At 43.6% G+C, this 13885-nt stretch overlaps 1 protein-coding gene across 2 annotated transcripts in view; it reads right to left on the minus strand.

The window, feature by feature from the left end:
• Positions 1-13885, minus strand: part of KCNH1 (potassium voltage-gated channel subfamily H member 1) — a 316249-nt gene that overhangs the window by 152843 nt on the left and 149521 nt on the right. For both annotated transcript variants that reach the window (XR_013231140.1, XM_077338430.1), the window contains exon 8: positions 746-945. Coding sequence is in view for 1 of the 2 variants with exons in the window: in XM_077338430.1 (XP_077194545.1) it covers positions 746-945 (200 nt within the window). In the remaining variant the exon portion in view is untranslated. The remainder of the gene's footprint in view (positions 1-745; positions 946-13885) is intronic.

A 13885-nucleotide genomic window follows, 5' to 3' on the forward strand; every position in this document is an offset into this window, starting at 1 on the left:
TTTCTTTCCATCTCTTTTTGGCTTTTCTTTGCTTGAGTCACCTCAAGATGTGTGAAAACCAGGTAGGGGTTGAAGTGCCAAACAGCACTTTTAAAATTCTGGGAGGTCTCTTAAAACTTTTGATCATGGACATTCAGTTGTATCTGCCAGAGGCCTTTATAGCATTCAAAGCAATGGATTGAATCTAGTGACTATCAGTGAAAAGCAGATGGTTGCAGGTTTTGCCCACATTTCATTCCTGCAATAGTCTTTCCAACTCTTTTCCAAAGTCTATTCTGGGATCACAGGACCCACTGGAACTTGCCTGGACTAACAGCCGTATGGGTTGAGAGACTGCAGTATGGGAAGGGACAAGTAAATCTTTCTGCCTCTTCCTTCAGTGCAGTTCTGCTGAAGGAAGAGAAGAATACAGGCCCACTCTCACACAGATTCTTGACCTATAGGGTTCCTTGTCCATTGTCCCAGAAATAAACTTTCCCAGAGCTGAAACACACTGCTAGTGGAAGGGAACATAGAATAGAGCCTCAATCTTTGTGTCCACAAGTTGCTAGAACCAACACTCATGCCTTCATTAAGAATAGCTTCAAAACAAGAAAATTAATTGAAATGCACTTTTGCTTCAACCCTTATTTCACCTGAAAGATATCAGTTGTTTTGCTCAGGTTTACAGTGACCATTGGCTGCTGGTAAACTATAAGAAGAAACATTCATTTGACAGTAAGATTCCAAAGTCTTGACACCTCACCTTTTCAGTATCTATTCCCCTGGACATAGACCAAGTAGAAACGATATAATCCATCACACGTTCACTCAAGCCTTTTGGCACTTGATAGAGTTTCAAGAAATCCCGGACACTGTTCAGCATCTCATGGTATCTATTTGTGTTAGCATACATTTGCTGGAAGATAGTTGTCACATTACCAAAAATGGTTGCATATAACAAAGCTGAAAACAGAATAAAGTATAAGGTAAATATATTTCTGAAATTCAAATATATTTCTGAAATTCAAGCTGGAGAGCTACTGTGACATGTTGCCACTTCTGCAGGGCAAAGCAGCCATCAGTTTCACACCTTTATTAGAGTAATTGACAGCAATCCAAGGGCACAGGGACTGCAGATCTTTCCCTTTCGTTTTCTTCCACCCCCCCCCCCCCCCAAGCAGTCCATTCTGATCCCAGGAAATTTATTTCATTTATATCAGGGGTAGTCAAACTGCGGCCCTCCAGATGTCCATGGACTACAATTCCCAGGACAATTGTAGTCCATGGACATCTGGAGGGCCGCAGTTTGACTACCCCTGATTTATATCCTTCCCTTCTCCCCAGAAGAGACTCAAAGTGATCTATATCATTTTTAGCCAATGTTACTGACTGGGTAGGAAGATGGCAAGGTATAGCACAATCTAGTCAGTTAAGCAGGGTCAGTACACCACTAAGGAAGACTCTGCGGAGGAAGGCAGTGGCAAATCACCTCTGCTTCTCACTTACCTTGGAAACCCCTTGCTAGGGTTGCCCATAGGCTGGCTGCAACTTGGCAGCAGATTATAAATATGTTACTGCCTCAAAGTTACCCAGCAAGCTTCCATGGCAGAGTATAAGTTCAAACCTGTATCTCTCAGATCCTTGTTTGACACTCTAGGATTCACATGGTCTATTAGTCATATGGGTAGAGAGGCTGCAGAATGGATGAGGAAGGGGATGAAATCATCCTTCCTACTTCTTCCATCCGGATTTGGAAAGGATTGCTGGACGGACAGGGGAAGAATTCACGTCCACCAGCACCTCCCACTGATTGCTGTATGCAACCCATTAGTCAGTATTATGAATGTGAAACCTCTGCCCTAGGGGGCACATCTGTGAAGTTCTGTACAGCTTAAAATGCCATTTTCCATTTAGCAGTCTTCAGTTATATATAGTATTGCTTCATATCTAAGTAATTAAAAATATGCTTTACTCAAACTCTGCTTAATTTCAAACTAAATGATTTCCAGTTAACCCGCCTGTAAACTAAAACAGAAGCCTTTTAATTTCAGAATACAAATAGCTCATTGCCCTTTAATTCTGCTGACTGTCACTGGAGAAGAAGTTAAGAATGGTGCAGTGGGACATGTTGTCCCCAGGCTGTGGCCCCAGTCTGATTTGGTTGCCGTCATGGTTGCTATTCACTAAGGATGGTATGAAACACATTTTTACACTTCAGTTCATGGTTAGCTGAACCATGAACCAAATTACAAACAGGTCAGTTCACAAACCAAACTGTTTTTTTGTGAACCATTTAATGTTTAAATTCCTGATTTTTGCTCCCTGTGAAAAATGTGGAGAAGAAAGCAGGGGTTTCAATAGTTCAAAGACATTTAAATCAAACAGCTGAATGGAGAGAGCTCCCAGTCACTCAGCTGTTTGATCATTTAAATTAAACAGCTGAATGGCAGGGAGCTCCCAGTCACTCAGCTGTTTGATTTAAATTGTTCAGGGCCATTTCTGTTCCCTGTGAAAAGCCACATGGAGCAGAAAGCAGAGGTTTAAATGGCTCCAAGCCATTTTATCCCCAAATTTCTGTTTGCCATGGCTTTGGGCAGTGAACAACAAAAAACAGGGGCTTTTCACGGGAAGCAGAAAGCAGTGGTTTAAGTATCTCTAAGCTGGATAGCCATCTGACGGAGAGGCTGATTCTGTGAAGGTTCAAGGGGGTGGCAGGTTATAGTGAATGAGTGATAGGGATGTGAGTGTCCTGCATAGTGCAGGGGGTTGGACTAGATGACCCAGGAGATCCCTTCCAACTCTATTATTCTATGATATAGGTAAGGATTGATAAACGAGAAATTTGGAACTTTCTCATGTTCCCTTTGTAAAAAACAAACAAATCAAGAGGTTGTTGCAGATATTTTGGCATTCTGCAGACGTGTATCTGCAAAGAAATATGAGAACATGTAACATTGTACATTGTTACACCTACTGGTATCTCCAGTATGTTCACTTGCATATAACATCCCCCATTCATATGTACAGACACCCCTCTAAGTAAGCAGTATAATACAAATACGAATTTGCATATGGCAGGATTGCTTTAGCATCAGTTTGTATGTCCACTTATTGCTTTGCTTTTTAAAAACAGAAATTACCCTAAAACGTGCTGCCTGTTTTGAACCCACTTGCAAGCATCAGGGTGGTAAAATCATGCAGGATCTTTAAAGAAAAAAGAATTCGTAATCCAAGATGGAATTAACTGTACTTAAACCCACTGATTTTAATAAGCATAAGCACATTAAACTCTCTTTGGGGTTGTGGTTAGTATCTCCAAGTGACAATTCACTAACACAATGTTTAATTCCCCCCCCCCCAGCCAGCTCTAATGCTTCGTTTTGATAAGTACAATTCTAACATTAATTTTGATTAATTGCAAAACCTTCATTCTACATTATAATTACCCTTGCAAAAAGCCATTTTATTCCTGCATATATGAATATCATATTAGCATTTTCAAAACTTTAGCAGGTTGTTAACTTGCTTCTGGATATATAACAATTGTGCTCACTTAGGGTTGCCAGCCCCCAAGTGGGACCTGGGGATCTGCCATGATCACAGCTCACCTCCAGACTACAGAGATCAGTTCCTCTGGGGAATGTGGATGGTCTGGAGGGTGGACTCTATGGCACTGTACATCACCGAGGTCCTGGTCATCCCAAGGCTCAATCCCCAATTTCCAGATCAGGCAAGTGGCAACCATATCCTCCATCCCCTGCGAGTAACCAGGGAGGACCTGGCAACCCTATGCTCACTTCTGCAGCACATATACTAAAAATAGGTACATACAATAGCAGTGAGGAAGGTTCATCAGCACATTGAAACAATGATTTGACCAAGAAGATTCCTGGATAAAGTTCTTAATTCTGTGCCTTCATTGTTAAAGAATTTAAATGAGATCAGAAAATTATTTAAATGCACTCCGAACTAATTACTTGACCTTGAAAATTACAGTAGTGTGATACAGGGCTGTTTTGAAGGGGTCCAGACAGAGAGCTCCCACTTCCTCAGATATGCACACAAAAGCTCATCCTTACCACATAGTGGCTGTATATAACTGGAAAGAGTGATGTATATAATGGGTGTATATAATGGGTGGAGGGGTGTCTGGGTCTTGTCCAGGCCCAGTCCGGGTGCCCAGACACTGCTTCCACTCTACAGGCCAACCCAAATTGGGCTAGCCTGTGGAGCACCCACCCCCAGCACCCAAATGTGAGGCACATGCATGGCCTCACAGCCACGCACTCCCCACCAGCCACCAAAGTCTGCCCAGCCCACTTCAGTACCCAGCTGCCAGCAGCCACCACGGTGGCAGGGAGATGGCAGAGAGGCAGCAGGCGCAGCATTGAGGAAGTGCCAGCAAACAGGCATTGGTGGTGGCGGTCCGGCAGAGCCAGCAGCAAGGTGGCAGCCATAGTAAGGGGCAAGGAGGGGAGGCCACTTCGCACCTCATGGAACCAGACTCCCCGTGCGTCCGCCGTATTCCACCCCCCCCAAACACCTTCCTGCTAGCACCCACTGCATTCCCTCCCACTGCTCTATGAGGTGTTTAATGGGGGATTGAGACTAGGGAGGGTTTTGTTTTCTGCCATGTCTTCTTCCTTTTTGGTTTCTGTGATTGTGATTGTGATTTTTATGTCTGAGGTTTTATGGGGGGGTTTATACAGACATATGTAACCCGCCCTGAGCCATCTGGAAGTGGTGGGTAATAAATCACTGTTGTTGTTGTTGTTGTTGATGATGTTACTTATGTGTGCAGCGGGCTTTTTACCTAGTACCGTAAATAAAACTTTGTTGATCTAAAAGGTACCCCTGTACTCTAAATTTGTTCTGCTGCTTCAGACCAACACAGCTGAATCTATCTAAAACAAGAGTCACACTGTGGTGTGTTCCCATTTTCTTCAATGGTTATTGATTCTTATATATGCCCCATCTCAGTAGTGCTATGGGGTCCAGCCAAATGAAATATATCGTGTTGTATTCTAAAAGCCTGAACTTTGTATACACATATGGCAAGTAAATTGATGAACTGCAAAAGAATGATGAGAAAGTCAGTACATGGTGACATTTCCCTTTCAGAGTTTACTGCACCACTTCTCCTGATTCTCATGCTTTTGTCTACAGTGAACTTTTCATTTTGCCCTACTGCCAACCAGAAACAAGGAGAGAAAGCCTTGTGACAAAATACCAGCAAGTCCCATTCACTCTTTCATTGTCTTCTTTAGCCCTACTAGCCACAACACCTGCTTACAAAGACCTTTCAGGAAGAATTGAACAGCCGTATATTATTCTTTCTCATAATTATGCTCTCTTCCCTCAAAGGTAAAGTTGGTCATAAGTCTTGTTTAAACCAGTGTTTTAATAAAGCCAGAGAAAAAAAGCACCTTAATTGCCACTGCCACTTACTCCTTCAAGGGAACTGGGAAGACTGCAGTCAGGTTGCAAAAGTTACCAAATAATTTGCTATTTTTAACATTATGAAAAGAGGGAGGGGACTTTAAATAAATATAGTGATGCAATCCCCCAAATGTATGGGATTTTGGACTGTATTAAAAGAAGTATAGTGTCCAGATCATGTGAGGTAATGTTACTGCTTTACTCCACTCTGGTTAGACCTGACTTGGAGTACTGTGTTCAGTTTGGGTATCACTACTGAAGAAAAATGTAGAGAAACTGTAGCATGTCCAGAGGAGGGCTACGAAGATGGTGAGGGGTTTGGAGACCAAGTCATATGAGGAATGTTTAGCCTGGAGAGAAGGTGACTAAGAGGTGATATGATAACCATCTTCAAATAATTGAAGGGCTGTCATGTAGAACAGTGGTCCCCAACCTTTTTATCACCGGGGACCACTCAACGCCGGGGACCACTCAATGCCTTTTACTGAGGCCCGGTGGGGGGGTAGTTTACTCCTCTACTCTCAACCACTGCCCTAGTACTCTCTGATCGCTATGGTAATGTTTAAACATTCCTTCAAAATAAGATACGGACACACCACAACAATGAAGTGTGTTGTAAAGGGCTGGGGGGGGGGTGAAGTAAAGGGCTGGGGGGAGGGGAGAAGGCGTCCTTCGGGGCCCACCTCCAATAAGTCGAAGAACCACATGTGGTCCGCAGCCCACAGGTTGGGGATCGCTAACACAGAAGATGGAGTAGAGTTGTTTTCTGTTGCCAGAAAGAGTCGGACTAGAACCAATGGCTTGAAATTAATTCAAAAGAATTTTCAGCTAAACATTCAGAAGAAGTTCCTGACAGAGCGGTTCCTCAGTGGAACAGGCTTCCTTGGGAGGTGGTGGGTTCTCCTTCTTTGGAAGTTTTTTACTACCCGAAGAAGTCACGGCTTTTTAAGCAGAGATTAGGGGGCTTTACGCACCGGGATCTTTGTAGCAAATTGGTCACTGAATGAAAAATCGCCATTTAAAATAGTGGAATTCGTCGTTATGCATACCTGCCTTTGTAGTGGAATCCAGTTGCATTTTGTAGCGTTTCCTACAGGCTTCCGGTCTCGGCAGAAATTGCTAGAAAGGAAGCGCTATTGCCGAGCTCGTCCCGCCCCTGGCTGTCAAGCAGCCAATGGGCAGCCGTTAGCATGCTCCCAAACAGCCCCTTTCCCTTTAAGAAAGGTTTTTTTAAAAAAAAAACCAGACCCATTGCAACGAATCTGTGTTAATTTGTTGCAACGGAGAGACCCATCCAGCTGCCTGGTGTGTTTGAGCTGTCGTTTGATCGTTGCCACGCTCCCTCCGAGTGAAAAAAAAAATCCCCCCTCCCCCCCCCTCTCACGGGCCCGATTTTCGGCTGAATGAATGTGTAAAAAATAAAGGGACAATACATCAGCAAACGGGCTTCTCTGTTCTTTGTGCTTAGTGACTGAAGGGGAGGGACTGAAGCCAGGGAAGCCTCTAAACTGAAAGAGATTTCTGGTCACCTTAGAAGAAGAAGAAGAGTTGGTTCTTATATGCTGCTTTTCCCTACCCGAAGGAGGCTCAAAGCGGCTTACAGTCGCCTTCCCATTCCTCTCCCCACAACAGACACCCTGTGGGGTGGGTGAGGCTGAGAGAGCGCTGATATCACTACCCGGTCAGAACAGTTTTATCAGTGCCGTGGCGGGCCCAAGGTCACCCAGCTGGTTGCATGTGGGGGAGCGCAGAATCGAACCTGGCATGCCAGATTAGAAGTCCACACTCCTAACCACTACACCAAACTGGATTCTGGAGATTTATGTGGTACAGGGGGATTACTTGGGCTTGAAATTGGGGTCACTGTGAGTAGGCAGGTAGTTGTGAGTTCCTGCATTGTGCAGGGGGTTAGACCAGATGACCCTGGAGGTCCCTTCCAACTCTATGATTCTATGATTCTATTGTTCTATGTTCTTGGGGCATGAACAATGGAAAGGAGCTCTCTAGGTGGTGTTTTAAAGATTTTTTTTTTAGTATGCCTGGATATTTGCTGTAATATAGTTAAACTTGGGGATTGCTGCTCTACAATGTCTTATGTTTTCATTATGAATCATCACATTTAATTGGATTGATTTAAAGTGCTTTTGTCTTAAAGTGAGATGAGCATTTGCACTGTATTCAGCTTCCAGTGATGAAATCTCTGGTAGAGGTTGTATGAACTGGCATGGTGACAAAATCTTTAGTCACTCAGGCAACTACCAGGTGAGCAAGCCAACTTCTGGGAGGAAAGGGGAAATTGTAAAAAGTTTTCCTCCTGGTCAAACTGACAAAGGAAGTAGGTTAGGGTTGACAGTTCTGCCCTGAAAAAGTCCTGAATATTTTGGGGTTGGAGCTTAGGGAGGGTAGGTTTTTTGGGAGAAGGCTCAGTGGGGAACAATTCCACCTTCGAAAGCAGCCACTGTCATAGAATCATAGCGTTGGAAGGGACCTCCAGGGTAATCTAGTCCAACCTCCTGCACAATGCAAGAACTCACAACTACCTGCCCACCCACAGTAACCCCAATTTCATACCCAAGTGATCATAGAATCATAGAATCATAGAATCATAGAGTTGAAAGGGGCCATACAGGCCATCTAGTCCAATCCCCTGCTCAACGCAGGATCAGCCCAAAGCATCCAAAAGCATCCAAGAAAAGTGTGTATCCAACCTTTGCTTGAAGACTGCCAGTGAGAGGGAGCTCACCACCTCCTCAGACAGCCTATTCCACTCCTGAACTACTCTGACTGTGAAAATTGTTTTCCTGATATCTAGCCTATATCATTGTACTTGTAGTTTAAACCCATTACTGTGTGTCCTTTCCTCTGCAGCCAATGGGAAAAGCACCCTGCCCTCCTCCAAGTGACAACCTTTCAAATACTTAAAGAGGTCTATCGTGTCCCCTCTCAACCTCCTTTTCTCGAGGCTGAACATTCCCAAGTCCCTCAACCTATCTTGATAGGGCTTGGTCCTTTGGCCCCAGATCATCCTCGTCGCTCTCCTCTGTACCCTTTCAATTTTATTGATCCCCCCCACCAAAAATCTCCAAAGTTCAGCCTGGCCTGGAGGGAATTCAGGAAGCAGGAAAAGTTATGGAAACTACAAGGAGAAGGGAAAGAAGAAATAATATGGATGGAATGCCCTTGTGGGTTACCCAGTATACAACTGGACCTGGTCCAACAAGAGCAATACAACTGGGACCAGCCTCACAACTGGCACGCTCAACTTGTCCAGACTGTTCCTGAGGAATGGCTGCTTCCTGGGACCTTCTGCCTGCCAAGCAGATGCTTTGCCAATGAGCCATATCTCCTCTCCTTTGTGGGAGCAGTTAGGATGGAAGGAGAGACAAAAATAGAGAGAAGTTGCAAGAGAAAATAGTGTTCATGGGGTGATAGAGGGGAAAGGGAGGTGCCCCATGATATTTCTTGTGGGTTCCCCACTGTGCCACCAGGCCAACACACTGTTTTCCCTGGAAGAAGCTTCCAGGAGGAGGGAAGGGAATTGATCATGGTAGGATGGGAAGGAATGAGAGGAGCTATAGGGACTGATGTGAGAGAATGGAACAAGGAAATAGTGGGGGAGGGGTCCATGGGGTGTTTTGTCAGATAATAATGATGGGCACCATATAACCAGGTCTCACTGATTTCAGGGGTAGACTTAAAACACCTTCAGAAATGATCATTTAACGTTACCTGGATCGTGCTCTTATTGCCAAGCTTCTGCAAATGTAGTAAATGTAATGGCTTTGGTTCCAGAATCAGGAATTTTAGATTAGATACCTAATGTGATTTTTAGTAATATATTTGCTAAGTAATTTTAACAAATCAATTAAGCTGAACTACATTTTTCAATGTATAAATACATTTAAGTTGGATTAGGTAGAGAAGAAAATTGGGAGCTGTATAGCTGTAATTACGATTTGAAAGTTGTAATCATAAGAATATCAGATCACTGTTGCATCAAATCATTGGTGTTATATGTATGTATTATCTCTATGGTAGTGGTACTAGTACCAAAATAGAACTGCAGATTGAAAATGATTTTTGAGAATTGTCAATCAAGCTTTCTATTAATATGTAGTAATGGAATCACAAATGACAGTTCTAAAATTGTATATTTAGCATGTTGTTAATTGATTTTAATCTGACTGAACTTTTTCCTTGAGCTATGAAGAACCATGTACCAAACGTTTTAACTGATGTGCTTACATCTATCTACTCTGTTCTTTTCTCTGTATTTACCCTAAGCCTTCTTTTTGCTTGCACCCTATTTTGTCCATTGTGAACGTAGTTCTGCTGAAGACCATGTTGTTCTGAGGGTAAGTACTTTTCAGCTCACCAAAAGATACTGGTCTTCTACAAATGGAAGAACATGACACTGGAGAAACTTGGTCCACAATGGAGGGCTGCTTCCACAATAGACAAGGGCATTGCACAATCCATGCTAGTGTTTTTGAAGTACTTCATATGTCTGTGTGAAGTTGCCTTATACTGTCAAGCCATTGACTAGTGTAGCTCAGCACTGTTTACCCTGACTGGCAGCAGTTCGCTGGAGTCTCAGGCAGAGAAAATTATGTCTAACACTTGAACTCCTTCAACTGGAGGTGTCTGGGATTGAACTTGGAAGCTTCCTCATGCATAGTGTATTCTCTGCCACTGAGCCACAGTTAAATACATTATAGGTGGGCTGCAGGGGCTATTATTTGTCAATGGTACAGTAGATTCCCCTCTTTGGGAGACCCTGGGGCAAAAAGATGACAATAAAATATTTCTGTCATGCCTTTATATGTGTGGGATCCAGAACACACAAAAAAATTCCCAAAGATAAGTGACCTTTCCCCCTGCATGAAGACCAAAAGCAGGTGACCCGCACCATACTACCTACCATTGCCTGCCCAAGCATTTTGTGTATGTGTCAAACTTAAGAAGAAGAGGTGGTAGTACCTGTCATTCATAGCTGAAATCAGTATATAAGAATGCATAGAGCTGGTTGATTGCATCAAAGCAAAGTCTGAAATTCCCTCCCTGACTATTACTTTTTGGTCCTCATTGCCCCAATAGGGTTTTCAGATCACAATGCTACAGTGACAGGTAACCCCTTTGCCTCTGGGTGCCCTCCCTCGCACCACAGAAGCTCTTTCTACTTGTCCTGTGGTTGCTAACCTCCAGGTGGTGGCTGGAGATCTCATGGAATTACACTTGGTTTCCAAGTTACAAAGTTCTCCAGTGCCCTTTAGGCTGTATTAAAAGAACTATACTGTCCAGATCATGTGAGGTAATGTTACCGCTGGAAGGGACCTTTCTATCCAGCATCTATCTTACCTTATATATATCCCCTATCTCCAGTTGGCCCAAAATCACCTAGTGACCTTCCATGGCAATGTGAAAATTTGATAATGATCTCTATATCCCAGTCTGAAAGTGTAACCACTAGCTTTTGTAGGATGATTGCTGCTGAGCAGCAGCAAGTAATTAGGCATGACTGCATCATGCAATTCAAGTGGTAGCAAGTAACCTGGTAATTGCAGGCAGGTTGGACCTGAGAAGCCCTCCCTCAAAGGGAGCTCCGCCCCTTCCTCCTCCTGCCTTTTACTGATGAAAACCAAGGCTTGAAGACGGGCAATATTGTTGTGGTTGCCTAGCAATCACCACAAGGGCCAAACTGCAGATATTGCTTTCATTATTTTTGAATGCTAATCCTCACCAATTTGAGCTTTTCTCAGGTTTGTTGGAAGATACATCTTGCCTGTCCATGGTTCCATATTTGACCACAATGAAAATTAGATATATTTATGATGACAATATGACAAGATACATAGAATCATGGGGCTGGAAGGGACCTCCAGAGTCATCTAGTCCAACCCCCTGCACAATGCAGGAACTCACAACAACCTGCCCACCCATGGTGATCCCAATTCCATCCCCAAGTGATTTCTCCACCTCTGAACATGCTCCACTTTCCCTATATAGTATTCCAAGTGAGGTCTAACCAGAGTGGACTAAAATGGTAACATCACCTCCTCCAATCTTCTGGCACTTCACCTGTTCTCCAAGAATTGTCACATATAATGATCCGAGGCTCAGAAATTACATATGCAAGTTCTTTTAGTACCCTTGGATGCAATTTATCTTGCCCAGAGGATTTGGTTTCATTTAAAGTAACCAGGTATTTATGGACTACCCCTACAGTGATCCTAGACCACAATTCCCATCCCTCATCACATGAAATGATTTTTCCATGTTGAACATGATTCCCCTCACTGAGGAGATTAGGAATTGAGAAGTTCAGCCCTCTTTTTATCACCTGTTACAATGTCACTTTCTGGTCCCCACAATGGTCCTACCATGTCCCTATTCTTTTTCTTAGTTTGAAGATAACTAAAGAACCCTTTCTTGTTGTTTTTATCATTTCTTGCTAGTCTAGGTTTTCCTTTTCTAACACTCTCCCTACAAGCATTGATTGTTTATATTCCTCCTTGATTATACGTCCTCCTTCCATTTCCTAAATGAGTCTCTACACCTGCACACAATTCAGTAAGGGGATTATTTCCTTTTCATAAGCTCCCACAACTAAATAATGCAGAAGGTGCAGAACTTTGAGGTCCAGTGACTATCTCTATTGGGTCTCTATTGGGTCTCACATGACTTGCCAACCCAGAGTTGGCCCAGTTCTGGAACGGTTATCAGTTCATTTCCAGGGCCAATTCAAGATACTGGTACCTTATTGCCTTGAAAGCCCTATATGACTAGGATTCAGCATATCTTAGGGAATGTTTCTACTAATTCATTCCTCCTCATGCTCCTCACTCTGAGGATTATATTTTGCTGTGCTGTCATTCAGATATATTCAATCTACTGATACAAGTCATCTTTAGCAATATTGCTCACATAATGTCCCAGCCTTCTGAGTATGACTTGCCAGTTTCCATCTATGCTGTATTTCAGTGATTCCCAACCTTTTTATCACCTTTTATCATTGTCAACGCTTGACAATTTTACTGAGGCCCAGGGAGGGGGGTAGTCTTTTGCTGAGGAATGTTGCCGCCTGAGCCCCTGCTCCACTTGCTTTCCTGCAGGCACCCCTGACTTCCCACCGCCCACTGGGGGGAGCTGCCAGCAGCAGATGTGCAGTGCCAGGCCGAGGGGGAGCCCCAGCCATGGCGGCTACCAGAGAGCACCATAGGTGAGCCCACAGCACAGTGGCAGGGCAGTCACTGAGGCAGCAGCCGGGGAGGAAGATTAGGAGGAGCCGCGGCCTGGTACCGACTGATCTACGGACAGGTCCCGGTCCCCGGACCGGGTCTGGGGACTACTGCTGTATTTCACAAGCTAATGAAGACTTCCATGTTCTAAAAGCTTTGCCACTTTGATATTTATAGCTCTGCTGCAGGTTCCATAGATTCATTATCAGACTGGAGGGAGGTGAGTAGCAGGTTACCTCAGGGCTCGGGGCTCGGCCCGGTACTTTTTAACATATTTATTAATGATCTAGATGAGGGCGTGGAAGGACTACTCATCAAGTTTGCAGATGACACCAAATTGGGTGGACTGGCAAGTACTCCAGAAGATAGAGACAGAGTTCAACAAGATCTGAACACAATGGAAAAATGGGCAAATGAGAACAAGATGCAATTTAATAAAGATAAGTGTAAAATTGTGCATCTGGGTCAGAAAAATGAAAAGCATGCCTACCGGATGGGGGATACACTTCTAGGTAACACTGTGTGTGAACAAGACCTTGGGGTGCTTGTGGATTGTAAACTAAACACGGGCAGGCAGTGTGATGCTGCTGTAAAAAAGGCAAATGCCATTTTGGGCTGTATCAACAGGGACATCACATCAAAATCACAATTTACTTGCTCTAGAACAGGGGTAGTCAACCTGGGTCAGGGGCATTTGCTGGCAGGGGCTCATGAGAATTGTAATCCATGGACATCTGGAGGACCACAGGTTGACTACCCCTGCTTTAGGATGCATTGGGCTGATCCTGCGTTGAGCAGGGGGTTGGACTAGATGCCCTGTATGGCCCCTTCCAACTCTATGATTCTATGATTCTATGATTATGATGTTTTTATAAGGACTGTTTCATTTTTTTACTGAATTTTTAAATCTGGGAGGTCATAACTGTATCTAATATTTAATCTTTGGGGCAGGTCACCTTGAGAATGTTATGGATGAATAAATATAATATATAATCAAATAAAGACAAATATGTGAGCAAACACATAAATAAATGCTACTCCATGTATGTGTGTGTATTCCTTTTGTGTGTGTATTCCTTTTGAAATAATATCCTTAAGATCTTTGCTTCTTTACTGTTTAGTTCATCCTGGCCTTTAGCCAAAATAGCAATTATGCTTGTCCTCAACACTGAGTTAATGAATACGGAGGTCCTATGCTCTATCATATTCTGGGACAAATAAGAGTG

This window comes from Paroedura picta, chromosome 1 (assembly GCF_049243985.1).
Source record: "Paroedura picta isolate Pp20150507F chromosome 1, Ppicta_v3.0, whole genome shotgun sequence".
NCBI classification, from domain to species: Eukaryota; Metazoa; Chordata; class Lepidosauria; order Squamata; family Gekkonidae; genus Paroedura; species Paroedura picta.